Source organism: Apium graveolens, chromosome 5, assembly GCF_009905375.1.
Source record: "Apium graveolens cultivar Ventura chromosome 5, ASM990537v1, whole genome shotgun sequence".
Lineage (NCBI taxonomy): Eukaryota > Viridiplantae > Streptophyta > Magnoliopsida > Apiales > Apiaceae > Apium > Apium graveolens.
Genome location: NC_133651.1, coordinates 213,952,009 through 213,977,649, shown reverse-complemented (window position 1 = coordinate 213,977,649; position 25,641 = coordinate 213,952,009). Strand labels below are relative to the sequence as shown.

General features: G+C 44.6%; 1 protein-coding gene and 1 long non-coding RNA gene across 2 annotated transcripts; both read left to right on the top strand.

Annotated features, from left to right (window-relative positions):
- The first annotated feature begins 4,485 nt into the window (after positions 1 to 4,485).
- Positions 4,486 to 5,620, top strand: LOC141660673 (uncharacterized). Its single transcript, XM_074467658.1, has 2 exons — positions 4,486 to 4,947; positions 5,021 to 5,620. Exons 1-2 carry the CDS (start codon positions 4,486 to 4,488, stop codon positions 5,618 to 5,620), a joined length of 1,062 nt encoding a protein of 353 aa, XP_074323759.1.
- Positions 5,621 to 12,852: 7,232 nt separating this feature from the next.
- Positions 12,853 to 15,359, top strand: LOC141661585 (uncharacterized). Its single transcript, XR_012550037.1, has 2 exons — positions 12,853 to 13,986; positions 15,089 to 15,359. It is a non-coding gene; the product is annotated as an uncharacterized LOC141661585 (long non-coding RNA).
- The last annotated feature ends 10,282 nt before the right edge of the window (positions 15,360 to 25,641 follow it).

The following is a 25,641-nucleotide window of genomic DNA, read 5'->3' as shown; positions in this document are numbered from 1 at the left end:
CCTAAACCCTAAATTCGCGTATTTTTTATTAATTTCTTTTTAAATATTTCTAAAACCCAAAATAGATTGGTTAACCCTAAAATGTTAAAAATTGTTAAACTCAAAAATTTCGAATTAGAGACTGGTTCCTAGGGATTAGGGCCTAAAGGCCCTAAACCCTAGCTTTAATTAGGGTTTAAGCTCTAGTGTTTAAATTCGTGTATTTTTTATTAATTTCTTTTTAAATATTTCTAAAACCCAAAAAGGGATTAGTGAACCCTAAAATGTTAAATTGTTAAATTACAAGTACATCCATAAATTTTTAAAAAATATTAAATAAAAATAATAATTAAAAAATAATCAGTAGAGGAGAGGTGCGCAACTCCACACATCTGCTAACAAAGTAGAGGTGCTCTACTAATAAAAACATAAAAACGCTACTTCATATAACGTTGTGTCCTTATTTTTCTAAAAAAAATAAAAAAAACGCTACACGAAGTAGCGTTTGGTATATATTAACAAAACGCACTGACGTCTAGGAGTGCTATTTTGGGTCATCCTATCCATCCGTGCCATTTTGGGCATTTTGTTACGAATCATTTTAGGCCTTAATTCTGCTCTAACGGGACAAAAAAAATTGAAATCAAACAAAACCGCTTACACGAATATTGGACTCTTTTCGAGATGGGAGTATACGAATGTACCCCCTAGTTTAATCGCCAATTACCCCGTAACCCTAGCCCTACCGACTTCTCATCACTTCATCTCTCAGGTCTCTCTCTCTCTCTCTCGCTTCCCCCCCCCCCCCCCCGCTTTCTCTCTCTCTCTCGTATGAGTAGAAATAGCTATTTTGATTTTGGCCAACCAAGTGTGACTTTGATTAACTGATGCTGTTAATATCCTTTAATACATGTGCAAATAGCTTAAATTTATTTTTATACAGTATCCTTTTAAAATTGGATTAGGATTTACCCATTTAGGGTTTGATACAAACTGAAACGGTGAAACCGGAATTAAACCTCAAACCTTGGTATTGCACAATTAACCATGTGCAGACCCTACCGAGACTGCTACTGATACCCAGATTGTCGGGAGAGCGAGCAAGCAAACAAGGAAAAAGGCTACAAAGAATGCTGATTGCTATTTGAAGCGCTCAACACTAGACAGCAAAGCTAAGAAAACAGTTAGCTATCTGAAACTCCCAACAAAAGGCAACGAAGCTCTGTTCATTTTCATGGAGGACTATATCACTCGACATCCAGTGCAAGACTCCTCGCAATTTCACACCGTAGACTTTGCTGGACAGGAAGAATTGAGACAGATGAGTGATCTTCAAAGAGCTCCGTGTGCGGACCAGATCAATGTTGAAAGCTGATACCGAGACTGCTACTGATACCAAGAGCTATCTGACACGCCCTGATAATCCCAGATCACCCCGGGACCTTCTCCTTGCAGGGTCCGAACTCAAACTCCTTCTAGGCTGTGACGATGGCCGTGTGCGGTGTAGCTGTAGGGTGGGAACCTACAAAACAGAACCGGAGGGGGGTGGCGTCCCCGCAACACCTCCGGCGTGAGGATGAGAAAGGGTTTTGAGGAGAAGAAGGGCAAAGTTGGGATTATGCAGATATATTTGTGAGGAGTATGTATGTGCATGTAAATATATGTGAGAGAGGGAGAGAGAGAGTATATCCTTATATCCTGTAACCTTCCTTCTGTTCTACCTTTTATAGGCCTCCTACTAGGGTTTAGGGGTTTGTCCCTTTTCATCTGGACCGTAGGTTGGCCTTTTGGATTGTAGGGCATCTGGACGCCTGGGATGCGTCAGAGTACTATCAGATCTGGACCGTAAGAACGGCCTGGATTCCGGGTGCCTGGAAGGTGGTGATGTTGCCACGTGTCCTGGGCTCCCCAAGGTCAACGCTGAATCCGTCAGAGTACTATCAGATCCAGAGCGTAGGAACGTTCTGGATCCCAGGAACCTGGACGGTGGTGATGCCGCCACGTGTCCTGGGGTCTTATGTTTGGGCCCTGGGCCTTTTCAATTGGGCCTAACTTATTATGGGCTATCATTTGCCCCCCACTCCCTTATGCGGGTTTACCCGGATGGGGGAGTAGAGTAATTGCCCTTGTGCCGCGGCGCCTTTGTAAAATTTTGGGGGTTGTTTGATTTGCTGCCCCCAAACCCCAGGGTCAAATGGGGATGAGACTCCGGGATTAGCTTGGTTAGTCATTTGATTTTAGTTCAAGGTGGGGTTCCTTGAAATATTTTGGAAAATTTTGGGGGTTTGATTTATTGCCCCCTAAGCCCGGGGTCACATGGGGATGAGACTCCGGGGTTGACTTGATTAGTCATTTGACTTTAGTTCAAGGTGGGGTTCCTTGAAATACTTTGGAAAATTTTGGGGGTTTGATTTATTGCCCCCTAAGCCCGGGGTCACATGGGGATGAGACTCCGGGGTTGACTTGGTTATTTGATTTTAAGTTCGAATTTTGGGCACGGTTTGGTGGGCAAGTACACTCCTGACATTTGATTTAACTGGACTCTGAAAAGCTGTCGCTGCAAACCCGGGATGCCAAGCGGCTGTTGGGATTCCAGCCGGGGTCAGAGATATACACCTGTTATGCGTATCTTTTGAGTGTACAGTTTTTTGTTTCCCCCCCCTTTGTTGCCTAAAAAGACGCGCCGTGACATGATTGCAGTGGTGGTAATAACTGCTACGGTTATTAATTTGTCGCCAATCAATTGGTGCCACGTAGCCCCGACGGTTTCTTTAACCCAAAAACCGCTTACATCATTCTTCCTTCTATAAATACCACCCTCTCCTTTTCTTTTTTTCATTTACGCAAACACTTCTGCATAGAGAGATAAGAGCATTTTACAGAGATTTTTGGAGCATTCGCTGTTGAAGCCGCATTTCCTTCTCCTGCTACTTTGTAAGCATCTTGATTTCTCACCTCTCTCCTTTACTTCTTCTTCATTCATTATCGCCATGCATGTAACCATTTTGTGAGAGTTTTGCTTCGCTCTTTCGTATTCCTTGTTCGAATTTCATGACTGTCTTGTTCGTTCGACCTTTAATCTCTGTAGTTTGTAGATTTTGCATGGCCTTTGCAATGGTTTTGTGCTTGATTTGCGTATTTAACACGGATTTTGGTAGTATTGTATGCGAATAAGTGGGTTTTTGTAGTGTAAATAGTTGTAGAGCCCGGGGCGTGTTCTTGGTATATGCTTTCTGTTGTATATGTATGTATATGCTGCAGATCTTTTTTTTGGGGTAAGATACGTACATGATTTATTTCTAAACTTGTTCTGTTTTTTTGTCTTGTTTTGTTGTTGGGTTCGGGTTTGGCATTGACTCCGGGGTGCGTTTACATAGACACGTGTAGTATATGCCAGGTAGTCGTTTTAAGCGTATTGCTACTCTTAGGAATCGGTATCCCGAGCGTCCTGTCGGGTTAGGTGAACTTAACTCCTTCTACCCTTCTTCCTCTTCCAGCTGCAGTTCAGTAGAAATGCCTCCCCGGGTTGACCCGCCTCAACAAGTTTTAGCTCAGACCCTAGTATTAGGTCCCGGGGGTACCTTATCGAATCCGGATGGGTCGTGGGAGGATGTAGATGAATATTTTGTCCAGTGCCGAGTGAACCCCAAGCCCATGAGCTTTTATTACAGAGATTTATCCGAGGCATATGGGGGCCCGGATGGTTTGGGAGGCCGGGAGCCTTATAATGAGGATGAGATGGATAGGAAGTTCTTCACCGCCCCGGGTACTAGGTATGAGTGTGGGGCAGTTCATAGAGAGGTTCAGGAGAAATACACAGACGCCGAGGTAGATGGTGCCCTTAGGCTTGCCTTTAACCTTGATGACACCTACCAGTGGAGATGGCCTGAGGAGCATGAAAGGGTATACCACCGACCGGAGGGGGGATGGGTTGGAATTCCACTTGAGCATCTCCGGGGCATGCGCCTCGGACTACATCAGTTCACCAAATCCCTATGCCGGGATGTTTATGGTATCCCTTTTACTCAGCTGGCCCCGAACTCGGTGAAATGGATCAGCTGGTTTTTAGCTTGCTGTCATGCCAAAAATTACCTCCCCACCTTCAAACTTTTTCATCATATTTTTAAAATTAAGAGATCCACCGCTCGGCTGATTTACGATTTCATGTTTAGGATAGAGGATTGTGGGTATCCCTCTAATAAGATGGTGCTCCCGGTTAGTATGTTGACGTCGCTTAAGGGATGGCACCGGGAGTTCATTTTTGTCCGGGGTGGGGATCTGGAGTTCATGCCACTCCATAAACTTGAGATTAAAACAGATAGGTTTCCGGTCCAGTGGCTCGGGCAAGCAGCTCTCGCGATGGTTTATGCCTTCTGTGGGGCACTTGGGACGCAGTGGACCCGGGCACTTGATACTGTATCTGTTTATTGATTGCTTGTATCCGGGACTGATTTCTTGCTGTTTTCCTTTTCAGGTATTCCGAAGTTGATTCCATATCCCCCAAATATGTCTGCCCAACTTAAAGATCTGTCGGCCAAGCTGCGAAGGATTGGGGGAATGACTAGCGTGGATGTTGGGAAGAAGAAGGTTGGAGAGGGTGATGATGCGGCCCGAAAGGCGGCGCCGTCTCGCCCGGGGAGGACGATAATCGTGATCGATGAGCCCCGGTCCGAAGACGTGCAGCAGGGGGATGTGATAAGAGTTCCAATGCCTCGAAAGAGGAAGGGTGTCCCTGCGAGTTCCGGGGATAAAAGTGGCGATGTTTCTGAGGGTCCGGTTTCGAAGAAGGCTGCTATTGATCTGGCTCCGGACACTCCGGAGACTCTGAAGGCCTTGCTTGCTAGTTTTACCCCGGAGGCTCGCCGGAGGGAGTTGTTCGAGAATTATGCCAGCACGGCGGAGAGGAAGAAATACAGGAAGGAGCCCCTTGATGACTTCCTGGTCGGGCTTCAGGAGGACATCACTGCTGTAAGCATTTTTCTTGTTTTCTTCTTGTACTCTTGTTTTTGTGTTGCCTAATCATGACTTTTAATGTTTTCAGGCTAACTCCCGGGTTGCTGGACTGGTTTGCATAACCCGGAGCCTTCAGGCGAAGGCTGATGCTGCCGAAGTCTATCAAGTTGAATCTGAGAGGCTATCCCGGGAGATCCAGGAGTTGAAAGAGGCCAGTGCAAGGGAGGCTGCTGCTCATAAGAAGATTATAGATGAGATCCGGGAGAGGCAGGACCGGGCTGAGGCTTCTGTCCGGGAGATGAGGGCTGAAAATCAGAAGTTGAAAGATGATCTTGCCGCCCGGCCCACCCCCGAGGAGGTTCTGGCAGGGTTCCGGGGGACTCCCGCGTATTTCGAAGAGCTGAATGACAAAGCGCTGGAGAAGATCCAGATCTGCTGGAATGTTGCTTCGAAGTATCTCGGCGAGGAGCCTCAAGGTACAATAGACGTCTTTCTGGAGAAGTATATAGAAGAGGAGACCCGATTGGAGCAGGAAAAGGAAGCTGTCCGGGCAATGGAGTCTGGTGTTGGGACGTCCAGCACTGTTCCCTTCTTCTCCGGGTCGCCACTTGCTGAGCAGCCTCCCCTACCAGAGGGCAATCCGGAGCAGCCTCTTTCGCCTCCCGCCGACTCTGCCGCTGAAGCTTAAAGATTCTGCCATGTCTTGGCATGTAATTTTATTTCCTTATTTTTAGTTTGAGCAATTTCGAACTGAGCCTTTTGGCTTTGTTAACTTGTCTGTAATCTGAATGATTTCGGTTTGCCCCCCGGGGTGTGGTTCCCTGGGGTAGTTTAACATGATTGTGCTTTTCTTTCTTTCCTTATTGATTTGTTAGGAAATTCTTTGGAGTACACATGGGCTGTGTTTCTGCGGACCCTGGGTTGGGGTAAAAATATTTGACTTTGAGAAATTTTATAAGTACTCATGGGTTGAGTTTTTATAGGACCCCGGGCAGGGGTAAATCTCCATTTGATGAAAAAATTCAAAGTACACATGGGCTGTGTTTTTACAGACCCCGGGTTGGGGTAAAAATATTTAACTTTGAGAAATTGTATAAGTACTCATGGGTTGAGTTTTTATAGGACCCCGGGCAGGGGTAAATCTCCATTTGATGAAAAAATTCAAAGTACACATGGGTTGTGTTTTTGCAGACCCCGGGTTGGGGTAAAAATATTTATCTTTGAGAAATTGTATAAGTACTCATGGGTTGAGTTTTTATAGGACCCTGGGCAGGGTAAACCTCCATTTGATAGAAATTTTCCAAGTACACATAGGCTGTGTTTTTTTTTATGGTAAATAAATAAGCGACACAATGAAAGTGATTCAAACTATGGAACACTTAAAGTAGAGTTTTTCATTCATATTAAGAGCAAAAATTACATTCTGGGGTGAATGAGGACAGTGCTTACATCAAAATATCATAATATAGATGTAGATGTGTTTCCAGGGTGTGCACCTTTTCCTTATTGGTAGAATTTCCTTAGGCGGGTTCCATGCCAGGTGTTGGGGACCTCGGTTCCGCTGAGGTAGCTTAGCTTGTAAGTTCCTGGACGAATCACTTCTTTGACTATATAAGGGCCTTCCCAGTTTGGCTGTAGTTTTCCCTGGTTAGTTGGGTCCGAGGCTTCAGTGTCCCGGAGTACTAGATCTCCTGCCACATATTCCCGTATTCTGGCTTTCTTCGCAAAGTAAAGCTTTGTTTTTTCCTTGTAGCTTTCCATTTTTTCTACGGCCCGATCTCTTACTTCGTCCAGGAATTCGAGGTTGGTCCTGAGGCCTTCTATGTTGGAGACCTCGTCAAAGTTGGTCACTCTGTGAGAAGGGGATCCGGTCTCTATCGGTAACCGGGCTTCAGTACCGTAGGCGAGCTTGAATGGAGTCTCCCCGGTTCCCGTCCGGGGGGTAGTTCTGTATGACCATAAAACCTTCGGGAGTTCATCCGGCCAGTTCTTTTTAGAGTCTTCCAGTCTCTTTTCCAGGCCTCGGAGTATAATTATGTTTGTGACCTCAACTTGTCCATTCCCTTGTGGATGGGCAACAGATGCTTTTTTGTGTCTGATCCCGAGTTCTTTTAGATAGGTTTCAAAATCTGAACCCACGAACTGCGGACCATTGTCCGAGATTAAGACCATCGGGATCCCGAACCTCATTACAATCGTGTCTACAAACTTGATGCAGTCTTGTTGGTTAATGGTTCTCATAGCCTTGGCCTCCGCCCACTTAGTCATATAATCTATTGCTACCAGGACATAACGGAGATCCCCTTTCGCTCGAGGGAAAGGACCCATGATGTCAATTCCCCAGACGGCGAATGGGATCGGTGAGAGAACGGATCCCGGGAGGCTTGACCCCTGTTTTGGTACGTTGCTGAACTTCTGGCACTTACTGCATTTTTTGACATAGGCGAATGAATCAGCGTGGATTGTTGGCCAGTAATAGCCTTGTCTGATGACTTTGTAGGCTAGAGCTTTAGCCGCTAGGTGATCCCCGCAGATCCCTTCATGAACCTCCCGAGGGCAGTAATGCGCTTCCTCCGGATCAACGCACTTTAGAGTTGGTGCAGAGAAAGTTCTCCGGTATAACTGATTGTTTTCTAGAAAGAAGCGTGCAGCCTTATACTTGAGGTACCGGGCTTTGTTCTGATCTTCCGGCAGGGTACCGTCCTCGAGGTAGGCTATGTAGGGCGTCATCCAGTTCTCCGGGCTGCTAACACAAAATACTTCTTGTCTATTGGTGCTGGGGGCTCCGAGTTCCTCGAAGTAAACCGAACTGCTTAAATCTGAAGTATTCTGGACGAGCTTGGACAGCTCGTCTGCTTTCGCATTTTCCTCTATGTTTATCTGCAAGATGGTCGAGTCCGGGATGGTTTCCAGGATTGCTCTAACCATTTCCTGATATCGGGCCAGTTTAGGATCTTTTGTGACATATTCACCATTGGTTTGTCTTACCACGATCTGAGAATCGCTGTAGATTGTTAACCTCCTTACTCCAAGGGATTTGGCTAGCCTAAGCCCGGAGAGTAGGGCTTCATATTCAGCCTGGTTGTTTGTTGCTTTGAAGGCGAAGGTGATGGCCTGCTGAATTACGAATCCATCCGGGCTGGAGAGGATCAGACCGGCTCCGCTCCTTTCGGCTGTGGCCGAGCCATCAACATATAGCGTCCAAAGATCCCGGTTGTTAGACTCTTTTTTTCCTTTGGAACTGGTTTCAGGCGTTTCGGGGGTTTCTGGAAAAGTACATTCCATGACAAACTCGGCCAACGCTTGGGCTTTTATGGTTGTCCTCGGGATGAATTTGATGTTGAATTGGCTCAATTCAATTGCCCAATTGACTAATCTCCCGGAGGCGTCCGGTTTGTGGATGATTTTGCGAAGTGGTTGATTGGTGATTACTCTGATTTCCCTGCCTTGGAAGTATTGTCTTAGCTTTCTGCTCGAGTGTACGAGGGCCAGTGTGAATTTTTCCAGGTTGGGGTACCGGGTTTCGGCATCTTTCAGGATTTGGCTCGCATAATATACCGGGGTCTGTGTGCCATTCTCCTCCCGGATGAGTGCGGAGGATACTGCTCTCTCCCCGGCTGCGATGTATAGGTAAAGGGGCTCCCCGGGCTTTGCTTTTGATAAAATAGGCGGGTTCATCAAATGTCGCTTTACTTCTTCGAACGTTGTTTGACAGTCCGGGGTCCACTCTATTAGCTTTTTGTTTTGGGCCCCTTTCAATAGTTCGAAGAATGGTAGGCATTTTTCTGCCAACTTTGGAATAAATCTTCGAAATGCCGCTAGGCATCCTGAGAGCTTTTGGATGTCTTTTTGAGTTCGGGGAACTGTCATTTCCATTATAGCTTTGATCTTCTCCGGGTTGGCCTCTATTCCTCTTTCGCTGACCAGAAAGCCTAAAAACTTCCCGGAAGGGACCCCGAACGTGCATTTTTCCGGATTCAGCTTCATGTTGTACTTTCTCAAGTTTTCGAAACACTCCCGAAGGTCCTGGATGTGTTCTGAGGTTGTGACCGACTTGGCGATCATGTCATCAACGTAAGATTCCATGTTCCTGCCCAGTTGCTCTTTAAAGATGGTATTCATCATTTTTTGGTATGTTGCCCCGGCGTTGATTAACCCAAACGGCATCATAACAAAAGCGTAGACGGCCCGGTGTGTGATGAATGCCGTTTTTGCAATGTCTGCCGGATTCATCTTGACCTGGTTGTAACCCGAGAAGGCATCCATAAAACATAACATGACATGGCCCGAGGTCGCGTCTATCAGCTGGTCGATATTGGGCAGGGGGTAAGAGTCTTTAGGACATGCTGAATTGAGGTTTGTATAATCCACGCACATTCGCCACTTGCCGTTGGGTTTTTTGACCAGCACAACGTTTGCTAGCCAGTCCGGATACTTAATTTCACAGATTATGTCTGCCTTTAACAACTTCTCGACTTCTTGGTCGATTGCCTGTTGCCTTTCCGGGGCGAAGTTCCTTCGCTTTTGTTTGATTGGTTTTTGCTTTGGATCTACATCCAGACTGTGCATGGCCACGGATTCATCGATTCCTGGCATGTCTTCCGGGGACCAGGCGAATACGTCAGCGTGTTCTTTTAGTAGGCCGATAAGCTCCTTTTGGAATGTGGTTTCCAATCCTTTTCCGATTTTGATTTTTCGGGTGGGGTTCCCGGGTTCCAAATCTACCTCGATTGTCTGTTGGGCCGGTTCTACCTTCGTCTTCTCCTTGCTCTCTACAAACTTTTGAATCCGGGCGTCAGCGTTGGTTACGCTGTATCCGGAGTCTTCGATCATGTTCACATCCAAACGGGGCCTTTTACTAAGGTGTTCTCGATGCTTCTTTCTGCTTTGTCCCTTGGGCAGGGACATTATTCTCTTCCGGTTTTCCGGTTCCGTTTCTGCCATGACGAGTGCTTGACCATAGCATCTACCAGCCATTTCCCTATCTCCTTTCAGTTCTCCAGTGCCTCCTGGGGTGGGGAACTTGAGTTTCAAGTGGATAGTTGAGGGGATCGCCCTGAGCTTGGTGATAGTGGGCCTACCCAGGATCATATTGTATGAGGAGGTTGCGCTTATCACATAGAATTTCATCATATGGGAGACCACTCGGGGTGCGGTTCCAAATATGATGGGAAGATAGATGATACCCCGGATTGGAATCATGGTGTTCCCGAATCCGTACAAAGGGTCTTCAAGACAGGGATCCATTCTGAGGTGTCCGAGCTCCATCCTGTTAAGCGTGTGCTCGAATACGATATTAGCAGATGAACCATTATCAACTAGGATTCTTTTTACCTCGTTGTTTGCGACGTCGAGGGTCACCACTAATGCCAAGTTGTGATCCGGATCGAGGCCCTCATAATCAGAATAAGAGAAGCAAATCGGTTCGTCCTCCTGAGTCTGGATCATCATCACATCATTCTCCCGATCCGGGCTCCGCGGTGGAGAGACTGTGCCACCGAAAATAACATTCACCACATTTTTCCCTCTTCCCGTGGCTCTGTCTTTGTCATTCGAGCCCCTTTGAAGATACTGGTTCATGTTTCCTTTCTTGATTTGGTCTTCTATGAACATCTTGAGGGAGAAACAGTTTTCAGTAGTATGGCCATGATCTTCGTGATAGCCACAATGCTTGTCCCGGGCCCTGTTTTCGGGCGGCGCTAGCAAGGGTTTTGGAGGATAATAAAATGGTTTGCCCTTGACTTCACGCAAAACGTCGGCCCGGGGCCTGTTGAGGGGTGTCCACTCTGGTTCCGGCTTGGGTTCCTTCTTGGCCTTTTGTTTCCTTTCGTTTTTTCTTAATTCGGGGGACATTTCCCGGGGTGGGGTTCCCCGGGACTGCTGAATGTAGTTGGCTTGTCTGTCAAGCTTGTATCTCTTGTCTCTCCGGGACGACGAGCGTCGCTCCGGAGACTCGTCATCGTCTTGTATTCTTCTGTTCATCTTCATTGATTTGAGGAAATCATTTTCCTTTATGAACTTTGATGCCAACGCGTATGCTGACGCCAGGCTTTGGGGCTCCCTGTGAATCAGGTCTTTGACATAGCCTTCACAAGATATCGGGTGCAAGTTTCTTCGAAAGATGTTTACTGCCTCCTTTTCTTCTAAGTTGGAGAGTTGGTTGATTGCTTCCTGGAATCTTTTGATGAATTCCGGAAGGGGTTCCTTGCTTCTTTGTTGGATTGTTTCTAGGTGACACATCTGCAGCTCGTTCATTCGGTTGGCCCTAAATCTTTTCAAAAATATCTCGCGGAAGTCTCTCCAGGAGTCCACACTCCGGGATGGTATGCGGCTGAACCATTTCTGAGCGCCCCCCTTCAGTGTTGATGCGAAGAATCGGCATCTAGTCAGGTCGCTGTAATCATAAATATTGGATATTTGCTCAAAATAGTTCAGATGCTCTTCAGGGTCAGCCAGCCCGTCAAAAGAGTCGAAATTGAAATGCTTCAGCCCTGACTCTCTAGGGGTGGCTTCCAGACTCTTTGTGAACGGGGTCGCTGCTGCCCCTACTTCCATGTCGCCCTCCACTTTCCTTTTAAGGTCTCGAAGGGCCCGGGCCATTTGTTCTTGCTTGGACTCCTTCTCCGGTTCTGAGTCTGAGGAAACGTGAATCCGGTGGGCCCTTCTCTTTAGTTTGGCCTCCTCCTCCCGGATCCTCCTTTCTATAGATTCTTGGGCTTTAGCCTCTTCTTCTTTCCGGATTCTCTCCCGGAGGGCAGCTTTTCTTATTTCATCTCTGGCGTCCTCTGGTGGCTTTTTTAAATTCTTCGCAATCCGGTCGAAGACGGATCCCCGAGATTCTCCGGACTGTTCTTTAGACCGCTCTCGCTGATCCCCTGGGCGGGTCTCCGGCTCGGCGTTCTGCTTTTCCTTCCACAAGTCCATAGCCGCCTGTATCTGTTCCGGGGTCATGCTTCCCCATGGGCTTGTGGTGATCCCTGTGTGTTTGTGGGCAACTTTTTCAATGACTATTCTCTGATCTCCTGGTTGGAGATTTTGAGAGGGAGTCCGGGTTATGGGGAACCCTTCGTCCAGGTCTTCCATGTCTCCATCCCTGGGTTGGGGAGGAGGCGGTAGGAAAGAGGTGGAAACTGCTGCTTTGCTTTTTCTTGTAGTCATGGTTACTTGGAAATGCTATGAATTTACAATAATAAACCTTGTAGAAACGGGTCTGAGAGATGGGTATTAGGGTTCTTACTGGGAGATGGTGTTTCGTGTTTCTCGGAGGTTCGACCCCTCCTTCTAGCGCCAATGATAATCCCAGATCACCCCGGGACCTTCTCCTTGCAGGGTCCGAACTCAAACTCCTTCTAGGCTGTGACGATGGCCGTGTGCGGTGTAGCTGTAGGGTGGGAACCTACAAAACAGAACCGGAGGGGGGTGGCGTCCCCGCGGCACCTCCGGCTTGAGGATGAGAAAGGGTTTTGAGGAGAAGAAGGGCAAAGTTGGGATTATGCAGATATATTTGTGAGGAGTATGTATGTGCATGTAAATATATGTGAGAGAGGGAGAGAGAGAGTATATCCTTATATCCTGTAACCTTCCTTCTGTTCTACCTTTTATAGGCCTCCTACTAGGGTTTAGGGGTTTGTCCCTTTTCATCTGGACCGTAGGTTGGCCTTTTGGACTGTAGGGCATCTGGACGCCTGGGATGCGTCAGAGTACTATCAGATCTGGACCGTAAGAACGGCCTGGATTCCGGGTGCCTGGAAGGTGGTGATGTTGCCACGTGTCCTGGGCTCCCCAAGGTCAACGCTGAATCCGTCAGAGTACTATCAGATCCAGAGCGTAGGAACGTTCTGGATCCCGGAAACCTGGACGGTGGTGATGCCGCCACGTGTCCTGGGGTCTTATGTTTGGGCCCTGGGCCTCTTCAATTGGGCCTAACTTATTATGGGCTATGACGCCCAACAATAGACAGCGAAGCTATGATCATTTTCATGGAGGACTATATGATTCGACATCCAGTGCAGGACTTCTTACAATTTGACCTCATAGACTCTGCTGGACAAAAAGAATGGAGACAAATGAGTGATCTTCAAAAAGCTCCTTGTGTTAAAACGGCCATGGAAAGGAGGGAAAAGAGGGCTAAGCCAGCACATTGATTAGGGATGAATTCTAGTCTCTAGACATTTTCAGCTTGGTTCCTTATTTAATTATGTTTATGGTAGTTTTATCTTTGCTGCTGTGTTGAACTCGTTTTTTTTAATATTCTACCCTGTCATTTTTCATGTTTAATGTTAAAAGAACTAGAATCGTGTTTTACCAAAGCTTGACATTGAATTAATAGAAGGGGTAGGAATTTTATATCTCCGAGGCAGAGGAGTGTTCGGATTACCCTATTTTCTGCTGGAAGCATTAGATTCTGGACAATATTCATGTACAAACTCTGATGAAGAGCCCTGCATAGGGCATATGATGTCCTGTGAATGGGTTTGTCAAGTCTGTTGTCACAACTGTATACTTTAGGTATACAGTTGTTGAATGGGGCCCAGTGCAGAAATGTTTTCAAGGCCTGTAAGTTTGTTGTTGCATCCTGCATTTTTTGATGAATATGATTTACCTCATCAGCCATCTGTTAGAGCCAACATTCCCAGAAGCTGTTCTGTTCTCTTTTTATGGTTGATGAATGTTTTTTGACTTCATTAGGAAAAATACTAGTATAATGCTCTACAGTGAGATGGAGAATGGGTTGGTATGTGGCGTTTTTTGTTGGTAAAACATTCCCCCTGTGATGAACCTGAGAGGAAACGTACTCGTAGGTTCTTTCCTTTAGCTCGGTACAGCATCAGGATTGTACCATTAAGGCATCCCTGAATTTCTCGAATTTAGGTAATGCGATTTCGCTGAAGAAGTTGATCGGGAAGGGAATTCCTCCGGATTTGTGGCCAAAGGTGTGGTTCTCATTGTCTGGTGCAGCTAAGAAGAAGTCTACTGTGCCTAATAGCTATTATAATGATTTGATTGTTGCGGTGGAGGGGAAAGGTTACACCTGCCACTAAGCAGATTGATCATGTGAGTAGTGTCTTGATTGTTTTTGCTCTTCGATATATGATGATCTGTTGTTTTGTTTTTTTGATGCTCTTGATATTGCATATGAATGATAATTTGAGGTAATGGATTGTAATTGCTTGTTTCTGATTTGTTAATCGAAGAAGGAATGTGTTTATATTGACTGCTACTTTTGAAAGCAGTGATCTAGCTGTATATATACTTATATTTGACACTATCAAATCATCGTATAGACTCATGTGAAACTTTTGCTTTAATTTGGATCTGTCAATATGGAGCATTTGAAATTCTGTTAATAAGAACACAGAAGGAAATTATTAACGCTATGAGATTAAGATTGCAACTATCTGAACAAAAAATTGTTTGCACATATATAATATATATATATATAGATGTTTCAGGCTTTTAAAATGCATGGAATTGACTTGTTCAAGATCTTCATTTGTATATTGTTGTAATTTAAAGTTAAGTGTATCTGTATGCAGCTTAGTACAGTAGCTTTGCCTCTGTACTTACCTGGTACTTGTACATGGGGTCATTAGGGGCAGCATATACACTTAAATGTGCGCTATGTGGGTATTGCCTAGGATAAGAGGTGGAAAGGATGTTTCATTCATTTGCACAGGCATTATTGCCGATACATGGTACTGATGTATCGAAGTATGATGTACACTACCTTGCACCCACGTATGGAGATTGTATTAGACATGGCATACTCTTATGCAGATTTTAGTTAAACTCTTTCGGTTTTGGACCAAATAAACGGTGTCAATAAAATTTTCTTTGCCGTAGATGCTATATAATAATACATGACCCCATATAAATTGAAAGTAAGTACACTGTATATTCATGAGCGTCATTGTCCGAGCTAGTCACCTATATGCCTTGGAATGCCAGCTATCTGATATTGGCATGGCCAGCTGATCATTCTGAGATGCATGTAGCTAGAGTAAACTTCCATAGTTCCATCATGTGTTCTGTACTTTATTGCAAGTTATTTTACCTTTATAAGCTTGTATCATTATATTTTTTAAGCAAGATAACAATAGAATTTTTTAGTACTTATCATTCTAATACTTGGAAATGTTTTATTTGAGATATGCAGGACCTGCCACGAACATTTCCAGGTCACCCATGGTTAGACACTAAAGAAGGTCATGCAGCTCTTAGACGTGTTCTTGTTGGGTATTGGGTATTCATTTCGTGATTCTGATGTTGGCTACTGTCAGGCGCTTATTTTACATTTTTAAGTAACTTACATCGACTCAGTTCCTACCAAAATTTTCCACTATATGGATGTTTCTAGTCACATCATTCACATTGTAAATTGGTATAAATGCGATGAGTATAAATGCGATGAAACTAACACTAAATAATACTTGTGCAATATCAACTGTTACCAATGAACCAGGACATAATATAAACAAAAAATTTCGGTGTATATGATGTAAGGAGGTATATATGCTTTCCCTGACTTTTAGAGTTGATAAATGTTCCCTGACTTTTAACCGTTCCCCGTCCAGCGATTAAAAAGCGCTGTATCCAACGGCTAGAAAAGTGTATGTTGTTTAACCGGTTCTTGGCATACGTATGCCAGGGACATGAACCCACATGAAATTGATACTAAACTAACCCCCTTACAGAAACCTACTTATATACAACGAAGTACCCATATTCCTGTATACCAGAAGTGCTGCTGCTATACATATAGTCCCAAGAATAAATTATGGGGTCTTCCAATATCAGTGATCCCCAGGCGGAAAAGGATGAACGCAGCAGCAACCCATATCTCAGCATCTATGGCCCTCAGGTTGTTTTCTTCATGCCCCCTATTCATTTCTTTCTCTATGCTTTTTGTTTTTTTGGGCTTTTATTAGTAAATGGACACACCTGTTTTGTAAGAACTTAGGATATGATGATGATATATGGGTGGTGAGAAATTATATGATTCTTGAATATCATTCTCAGAAACTCAAACTATGAGGCTGCTTAAAATGGATTGTTTCACCCGGAACCGGTCGGTTAAAGCATAAAGATAACTAATGAAGATTAAAGTTTATTTATTTCAACCACTATTTCTGGTTGTGCAGTGGCAATATAACCAAAAATAAATTCAACCAAAAATATGATAAATTCCCAAATATTCAGAGTTGAGGATCTGTGAAGTTTGGTGATTTTTGGTCAAAGTTTGCTAGGTCAAACACTCGATCGAAGCTCGGGTCAAACGATCGGAAAATACACACCCCGACAAAAATTCTCGAAAAATTACAGAACTTTTACCTAACATGTCTATACATATAAAAACAACATCCCCAAAGTTTCAAGTCATTCTAGTAAGTGGAAGTATTTTATCCGGAATTAAAACGATAAAAACCGTTTTACGGGATTTGATAAAATACGAAAATTCTTTTAACGATTTGTAAAAGGATTTTGACAAAAGTTTTGAGTTGAATAAATATTATAAATATATTCCCTTAAAGATAAAATAGTTTGGAGCATAGAGAAGTATATTTGAGTATTTAATTGAATTTCCTTCGATAAATAAGGAAATATACGAAAATCGGAAAAACTGATATTTGGTCAAAACGAGTAGACCCTTGACTAATTTTTGAAACCAAAATACTTAGAATATTGAGATTCATGATGAATCATGATTTTGATAATTTTGTAAAGCATTCTAAGTATTAAAATATTTTTCTCCAAAAAATAAGCAATTAGAGAGACCGAAGAGAAAATATTTCGCAAAGTTATAAAAACTGATATTAATATTTGTAATGCCAAATATTAATGATTTGAGAGATTAAATATTTCTTTGGGATTGAAAACGATTTTTGGAGAGAAAGATTTATTTGTGAGTTTTTAAAGTTAATTTATCCCGAAAAATAAGAAAATTAATAAAATAGGGAATAAATCACTTTAAATACTAGATTTTGAAATTAATGTCACACACGAAGCTTTTAAAGAATATCAACATGTGAAAATCCTTTTCCCATCTTCATGTCAATTTGATTTTGCAATAGTAAGAAACAGAAAATTGTAGAATATCGATATTCCTCAGCACGGCTATTACACACAGAAAAATCTTTTTGAAAATTGATAGTCCATATAGCTCCCGGGAGGACTACTCCCAGGCTTTCAACTCCATACAGCTCCTGGGAGTACTACTCCTAAGCTCCTAACTTCATACAGCTCCTGGGAGGCCTACTCCTAATCTCCTAACTCCATACAGCTCCTGGGAGGCCTACTCCTAAGCTCCTAACTCCATACAGCTCCTGGGATGCCTACTCCCAGGCTCATAACTCCACGCAGCTCCTGGTAGGAGTAGTCCTGCACACTACCACTCCTGACCAGCTCAGTCCCGCAAGCGGAACCTTGATAAACCCCGACACGTGAGACGTTGGCCCAAGCACGTGACGGGAACAACTGTCACACATCAATCGTGGGAATAATCAGGGCACGTGTCAGAGGATCCTCAGAACATTCCTCGACCAGTCCCGCGCTGACATGTGTAAAGCATCCACTCCAGTCAGGTGCCCCCCGCTCCCAGAACCAATGGCTACGATTCAAAGATACCAACCCCAAAACCCTACCCTTGAGCTATAAATAACCCAAGAAGGTGAGGTTTTGGGGTTAATCATTCTTTCACACTCATATACACACACAGCCACCCGGCATTCATATTCATCTTCATCTTCCCAAAAAGCTAGTTCTTACTCTCACGCCGGAGGCGCCGCGGGACTCCAACCCCCCTTCCGGTGTTGTTTTGTAGGAACCCAACCACAGCTACACCTCTACAGCGGCGAAGGATCCAGGACGGCGTCGAAGGAGCAGCCCCGCCACAAGGAGTTATCATTTGGCGCTAGAAGGAGGGCTCAACATCCTTGGGTCTCGGTGCCCCTGGATTCACCTTCATCAACAAACTCTTCAAAGAGTCCATTTATTCAAACTTGTAAGAACTCAAGCAACCAACCTTTTCCGTAAGCATGAATGTTGTGTATATCGGCCACGTTTGTATGTGCTCGTTACTTTAGGCCACGTTTGTGTGAACCCATTTTGTTGATTTAAGCCATGTTTGTGTGAGCTATCGTTAGTTTTAATCGTTATTGTTCTAGTTTGAATATAGCATTTGCATTGTACTTCATCGTTGAACAGTCCCATAAAATCGTTTGAGCTGCTCCCAGGAAGCTATTTGTTAGTATTTGTTGTTATTCTGGGTAGTTTCTGCAAATCTCATAAAGCAACCTTAGACCGATATTCTCTGTGCCATATTGTTGTTATTTGTTGTTGGTATTATTGAGAAATGGCAAGACCAGGAAAGAATACCTCTGGAAGGCCATCTGCTAGCGCTCGAGTCTAGGAGCCGGACCACTCCCAGGCTCTTGACCCAGGAGCCGAGAGAGAAACATTCCAGGAGCAACCACTACACACTCCCGTAATGGAGAGAATTGTAAACACAAGGGATGCCAGGACCCTCATAGAGCTCAATCAGTACAAGTACACCAATGTCCCGGTAGCCGAAGAGCACATGGTTAACCTCACAAGTGATGAACTAGCAGAAGCAATCAGACTATACAGACAGGAGCAGACCCGCCTTTAAGAAGAGGCAGAACTAGAGGAGGAGCCGGAGGAGTCCGGGGACTCCCAGCAATCAAAGAGGTCTGTGTTCGACTGCATTGGAGCCAAGGGGAAGAAAAGCAAAAAAGATCAAGGCAAGAAAGAAACAGAAGCTGCTAAACAGAGAAAGTTGGAAGAAGTCCGGGAGCAAATTAGGAAAGAAGAGGAAGCAAAACTCGAGCTAAAGATCCAGAAGAGAATGCAATTAGAAGAAGATAAGTTGTTGGCCAAGTCTAGGAGCAAGAGAACCCGGAGAGACCCTACTCCGGAGCTGATTTCTGATGATGAAGAAGAAGAGAAGCAGAAGGACCTAAAAGACATGATCTATGAATTGCAGAGGAAGATGGACAGAGACTCAGGAGTGGAGATTGGAGAAACACTCACTCCTTTCAGCCACTCCCTAGAAGCTATCCCCCGGCAGCGGGACTTGAAGCATTACAACTTTGACTCCTTTGATGGTCTGGGAGACCCGGAGGAGCACTTGAACTACTTTGAGCAGATAGCGCAGATATACTACTACAATGACTTGACGAAATCAAGGTTCTTCGCTTCAACCCTTAAGGGAGGTGCCCAGAGATGGTTCAGCAGAATCCCCTCCCACAGCATCCACTCCTGGAAGGAATTTCGAGCTTCTTTCCTTAGGAGATTTCGGGCGAACAAAACGCACGAAATGCACATGTGTCACCTGGAGACGATCCGGCAGCACGACAATGAGTCCCTCTCTGCATACATGCGCCGGTTCCAGGAAGCAATCAATAAAGTTTCAAATCTGGATGAGAGGGAAGCTTTAAGCATCTTTAGAAGAAACCTGGACCCAGAGCACAACGAAAGGTATATTGTGGAGCTGATCAATAAGGAGCCGCAAAGTCTGGCAGCAGCTTATTCCATGGCTGCCAGATTCATTAAGGAAACAGATGTGCTCCAGGCAATGAGAATGACCCGGAATGGAGGGTCTAGGAGTAAAAACATTGATGACCGACCGAAAGGGGGTTACCATCAGGACAAGAAATTCAAGCAAAGCAACCAAAGCCAAGAAAGACAAGCAAACCCGGTTTTCTAAAGACTTGGTCCTAAGCAGGAGTCGAACAGCGACCCAGGACCTGTGAAGCAATCTCGGGAGCCGAAGCAGGAGCCGGACTGGACTCCTCTCAACATGACCCGGGAGGAAATCTTGAAAGAAGTCAAAGACAAGCCTTTCTATTATCCTCCGAAGCCAATGCAAACTCCTCCGGAGAGCAGGCCCTACAATAGGCAGTGTGATTATCACGAGACCCATGGCCACAAGACCGAGAATTGCTTATCACTCAAGTACTTCATTGAGGACCAAGTGAAAAAGGAGAATATGAACAAGTACTTAGTTCGGGACAACAGCAGAGGGGAAGCGCAGAAGAAAGGAAAGAATGTAGTCAATGTGGTCCTAGGCGGATCCTACTCCCCACCCCGGAACCCGGACTTCGGCGAAGAAGTACTTTCAATCCAATCACTCCCAGACCTGGTGATATCCTTCAGCAGCAAGGACTATGAAGGAGTCAACCCTCATCACAATGCAGCTTTGGTTGTCACTCTAGACATTTTCGATAATGAAGTAAGAAGAATGCTCATAGACAATGGCTCTTCAGTAAATATCCTCTTCAAGCACACAGTGGATAGAATACAGTTAGGGAACGTCCGCTCAAATGAATGTCGAGAAGACCCTTTCTATGGCTTCGGCCACAACTTAGTCCCAATCCAAGGAACCTTGTATCTGCCAGTCATCTTTGGATCTGCTCCTAACCAAGTGACTCATGTCATCAAATTTTATGTGATCAATGTTCCTTTTTCATACAACGGAATCATTGGCAGATCAGCTCTAACCATGATGCAAGCAATAACTTCAATTTCCCATCTCAAGATTAAGTTCCCAACCCCGACGGGAGTTGGGGAAATTAAAGGAGATTACGGAGTTGCTGAAACATGCTACAACCAGGGGTTAGTTATGGCAGAAACCCACCAAGATAACAAGAGGAAGGCTACGGTCCTTCGCAAGCAACAAAGCATGAAGAAGCACCGACCCCGAATAAGGGAAGAAGCGAGCAAAACAAGTCCAGAGGAACTGGCAAGCAACCAAGTCATGGTACTGGACAAGACAAGTCGAGTCCTAGAACAACCTTGTCCTACCATGCAAGCAACCAAAGAGCCTGAACAAGCAAACATCTATCTGAAGAAGAACTCTGAGGCCCGAATTCATCAAATGGTTTCAAACAAAGAACAAGCAAAGATCGAGGCCGCAGTCGACACAGAAGAAGTCGAAGTAGATGAAAGCAATTCAAGCAAAAAAGTGAGGATTGGGTCAGGACTCGAAGAGTCCTTCAAGGAGAGATTAGTATCCCTGCTCTGGGAGTATAAAGATGTTTTTGCCTGGAGTCCAAGGGACATGCCAGGACTACATGAGTCCATAGCAATGCACAGCTTGGATGTCAACCCCAACAGGAAACCAGTAAAACAGAAGAGAAGAAACTTTGCTCTGGAGAGGCAAAGAGCCATTGACGAAGAAGTAGAAAAACTACTCAAGGCAGGAATCATCAAAGAAATCAAGTATCCGGAGTGGCTAGCTAATGTGGTCATGGTTAAGAAGTCCAACGGCAAATGGAGAATGTGTGTGGACTACACTGACCTAAATGATGCATGCCCGAAGGACCCGTATCCTCTTCCAAACATTGATCAACTAATAGATGCCACCTCAGGACATGTAATGCTAAGTTTCATGGATGCCTTCTCCGGATACAACCAGATAAAGATGAACCCGAAGGACATCCCTAAGACAGCATTCATAACTCACAAAGCAGTCTACGCTTATGTGATGCTACCCTTCGGCGCAGGATCCACTTACCAAAGAACCATGAACAAGATATTCAAGTCCCAGATTGGGAGAAATTTAGAGTGCTATGTCGATGACATGATTTCCAAATCAACAACTATACCAGGGCACGTGGAAGATCTGAAGGAATGCTTTGAAAATCTAAGAAAGAACCAACTCAAGCTAAACCTGGAGAAATGCACCTTCGGAGTAGGAGCAGGCAAGTTCCTAGGATTCATGATCAGCAACAGAGGCATAGAAGCCAATCCGGAGAAAATAAAAGCAATCCAGGAGATGAAAGCTCCCAGGACCCAAAAAGATGTGCAGAAGCTAGCAGGATCACTAGCAGCACTCAGGAGATTTGTCTCAAAACTAGCAGAGAGGTGCCTACCCTTCTTTGATTTACTCAAAGGAGCAACCAACAAGAAAGAGGTAAACTGGAATCCGGAGTGCCAGAAAGCATTCGAGGAAATCAAAAACTACCTCTCTCAGCCACCAGTCCTAACTAAAGCTAAGCCAGGAGAGCCTCTCTACTTATACTTGTCAGCGGGAGCACAAGCCGTAGGAGCTTCCCTAATCAGGGAAGAGAATGGAACACAGCAACCAGTCTACTATGTAAGCCAGGTCTTAAAAGATGCAGAAATAAGATACCCAAGATTGGAGAAGTTTGTCTTCGCTTTGGTTACAACCTCAAGGAAACTCAGGCACTACTTCCAAGAGAGGGAAATCAGGGTAGTGACAAATCAACCACTAAGGAAAATAATCCACAAGCCAGATATCTCGGGAAGACTTGTTAATTGGGTTGTGGAATTGAGCCAGTTCAACCTAAGCTTCATTCCCAGGACTGCAATCAAAGCTCAAGCTCTTGCAGATTTCATAATCAAATGTAACTTCCCGAAAGAAGACCAACAACCAATGGACACGGATCAGGAGCCAAAAAAGGAAATTAGTCCGGGAGCCTAGACCTTAAAGGTAGATGGTTCTTCAACAACCGAGAGGTCAGGAGCCGGACTCATACTCAGGAGTCCAGAAGGATTCAAGATTCAGACAGCTATATCCTTCAACTTCCCAGCAACAAACAATCAAGCAGAATATGAGGCGTTAATCGCAGGACTAAAGTTCTCCCGGACTCTAAGGGTCCAGGACTTAAAAATCTACAGCGACTCCCAAATAGTGGTCAAGCAAACAAATGGAGAATGCATAGCAAAAGACCCTACTCTGGCGAAGTACCAGGCACTGGTTCAGAGCTACTTAGCCTCAATCCCAAGCCACCAAGTCATTCAGATATGCCGAGAAGAAAATGAAGAAGCGGATATCCTATCCAAATTAGTCCGGAATTCATCAGATCTGGACTGCTCAGTCTACTTTGAAGAACTACATAAACCATCCATTGAATCCGGAGAGGTCTTGGAAATAGAAAGTACTCAAAATTGGATGACTCCCTTCATAAACTACTTGGACAAAGGGGAGCTCCCAGAAGATAAAGGAAAAGCTCAAAGATTGAAAGCAAAAGCAGCCAAGTTCTTCCTCAAAGAAGGAGTACTCTACCGCAGGACCTTCTCATCTCCTATCCTGAAGTGCATTGGCTCAGAAGAAGCAAAGTACTGCTTGGCAGAAGTGCATGAAGGAATATGTGGAGACCACATGTCTGCAAAAGCCCTAGCTTATAAGATCATAAGACAAGGCTACTACTGGCCAACAATTCATCAGGATGCAATACAATACGTCAAGAAGTGCAAGGAGTGCCAGCTCTTCAGCAATGTGTGCCGGATAAGCCCAGTCATACCATCCTCAGTCCTATCACCTATCCTCTTCGCTGTTTGGGGTATTGATATCATGGGACCCTTCCCTCGAGCAAAAGGAGACCTCAGGTACCTACTAGTCTCTATTGACTACATGACAAAATGGGTTGAAGCAAACGCAATGAGGACAATCAATCAACAAGACTGCACAAAGTTTATGGACAACATTTTGATGAGGTTCGGGATACCACGAGTCCTAGTATCAGACAATGGACCTCAATTCATTGGATCATAGTTCGAGTCCTACCTCCAGGAGCGCGGGATCAAGCACAAAAAATCATCAGTGGCATATCCCCAAGGAAATGGCCAAGTAGAAGTAACGAATAGAATCCTGCTCCGAGGTATCGAGAAAAGACTCAAAGAAAGCAAAAGTAAGTGGCCAGAAGAACTACCAAGCGTACTTTGATCCTACAGGACAAGCCCAAGGACAAGCACAGGAGAAACTCCATTCAAACTAGCCTATGGAACAGAAGCAATGCTGCCTATTGAAGTGGGCTCTCCTTCACACAGAGCAATAAACTTTGAAGAAGAAGCAAACGAAGAAGGACTCAAAACAAACATGGAACTAATTGATGAGGTCCGGGACCAAGCTGTACAAAGGATGGAAAAATACAAGGAGAAAACAAGAGAGCACTTCAGTAAGAAGTCGAGAGTCAAAAACTTCCAAGTTGGAGACTTAGTCCTTCGAGACACTGAAGCATCAGATCCCACAAACACCGGAAAGTTAATGCCCAAATGGGAAGGACCATACAAGATCAAAGAAGTTCTCAGGCCAGGAACCTACAAGCTCTTGAACATGGATGACTCAGAAGTCCCAAACACTTGGCATGGACTAAGGCTAAGGAAATTCTACCAGTAGTAAAACAAACAAAGCAACCAAAAAACTTGTAGCCAATATGGCAAGCAACCAAAATATTTCTCCTTCTACATTGTATGAATGATCAATGAAAAGTTTTCTCTTTAAACTTGCATATTTTTCAAAAACAACCACTAGTCCGGGCAAGCCATCAGTCAGGACTAGAGCAACCACCTTTTACTTAGAATTAATTTTCTAACTAAAAGCAGCCACTAGTCCGGACAACCCATCAGTCAGGACTAGAGCAACCAAATTTTACTTAGAATTAATTTTCTAACTAAAAGCAGCCACTAGTCCGGACGAGCCATCAGTCAGGACTAGAGCAACCAAATTTTACTTAGAATTAATTTTCTAACTAAAAGAAACCACTAGTCCGGACGAGCCATCAGTCAGGACTAGAGCAACCAAATTTTACTTAGAATTAATTTTCTAACTAAAAGTAACCACTAGTCCGGACAAGCTATTAGTCAGGACTAGAGCATCCAACTTTTACTTAGAATTAATTTTCTAACTAAAAGCAACCACTAGTCCAGACAAGCCATTAGTCAGGACTAGAGCATCCAACTTTTACTTAGAATTAATTTTCTAACTAAAAGCAGCCACTAGTCCGGACAAGATGATTAGCCAGGAATAACCAGCAAAATTATACTTGGAAAAATATTCTAAGGCAAAAACCAACTACAGAAATAGACTAAAATAACAGCAAGGAAAGCATTCATTACAAATTCACCGACCTCAAACGAGCCCAGAACAAAGTACAAAAAATATTACAAGAACCAAATATTATCAAGTCTTAAATCAGTAGCAATTTTACAAATCAAATATAGATCAGGACTCCGGAGCATTAGGAGGCAGGAAACTGGGGCAAGGGCCGTCGAACGGCTCCGGTTCACCTAGTCCAAGCTCAATATCTTCCTTGGCTTTGATAAACTCAGAGACGAAACTATCCCAATCAGCCTCCGGATTCGTCTTGATATGCCTTTCAGCAATCAGCCAGCAGCGAGCTATCTCCGGAGCACTAGCATTGGCAAGGGCTCTATCGTACTCCTCGGACCTTTTAAACTCAGCAACAACTTCAGACTCCGGACGCACAACGGACATCTGCTTCCGGAGCTCAGCTAACTCTGACTTCAATTCGGAAGCCTCCTTTTCAGCATTTTCCGCCCGGATTGTTACCTCATTCAGGTGTTTATTCAGTCCGGAGAGGGAATTGTCTTTCACAATTATCTGGTCCCGGAGCTGACTAATCTCCGAGTCCTTATCAGCAATGGTACTCCGGGAGATTTTAAGTTCATTGTAGGCCAGAGAAGCTGATCCGGCCATATACCCGCCAAGCTGTAAAAAATGGAAAAACTCAGAAAAATATTCTAAGGCAAATCAAGGCAAGAAACAAGAACAGAAAGAAAATACCTGACCCCAGAGCCGGGAACACTCCTTCATTGTGGCATCGAATCTGGACTCATTCATCTTACTCCACTGAGGTTGAGTCAGAATCCCAGCCATGAAGTGAGCCATCTTCTCCTCCAGCCCCGGACCATCTTCATCCGGAC

Bases quoted from the DNA above. Each gene is read 5' to 3' on its own strand.
- LOC141660673 (XM_074467658.1), top strand. From the start codon at position 4,486: ATGTCTGCCCAACTTAAAGATCTGTCGGCCAAGCTGCGAAGGATTGGG. The intron at 4,948-5,020 runs GTAAGCATTTTT...TAATGTTTTCAG, and splicing joins TTCAGGAGGACATCACTGCT to GCTAACTCCCGGGTTGCTGG.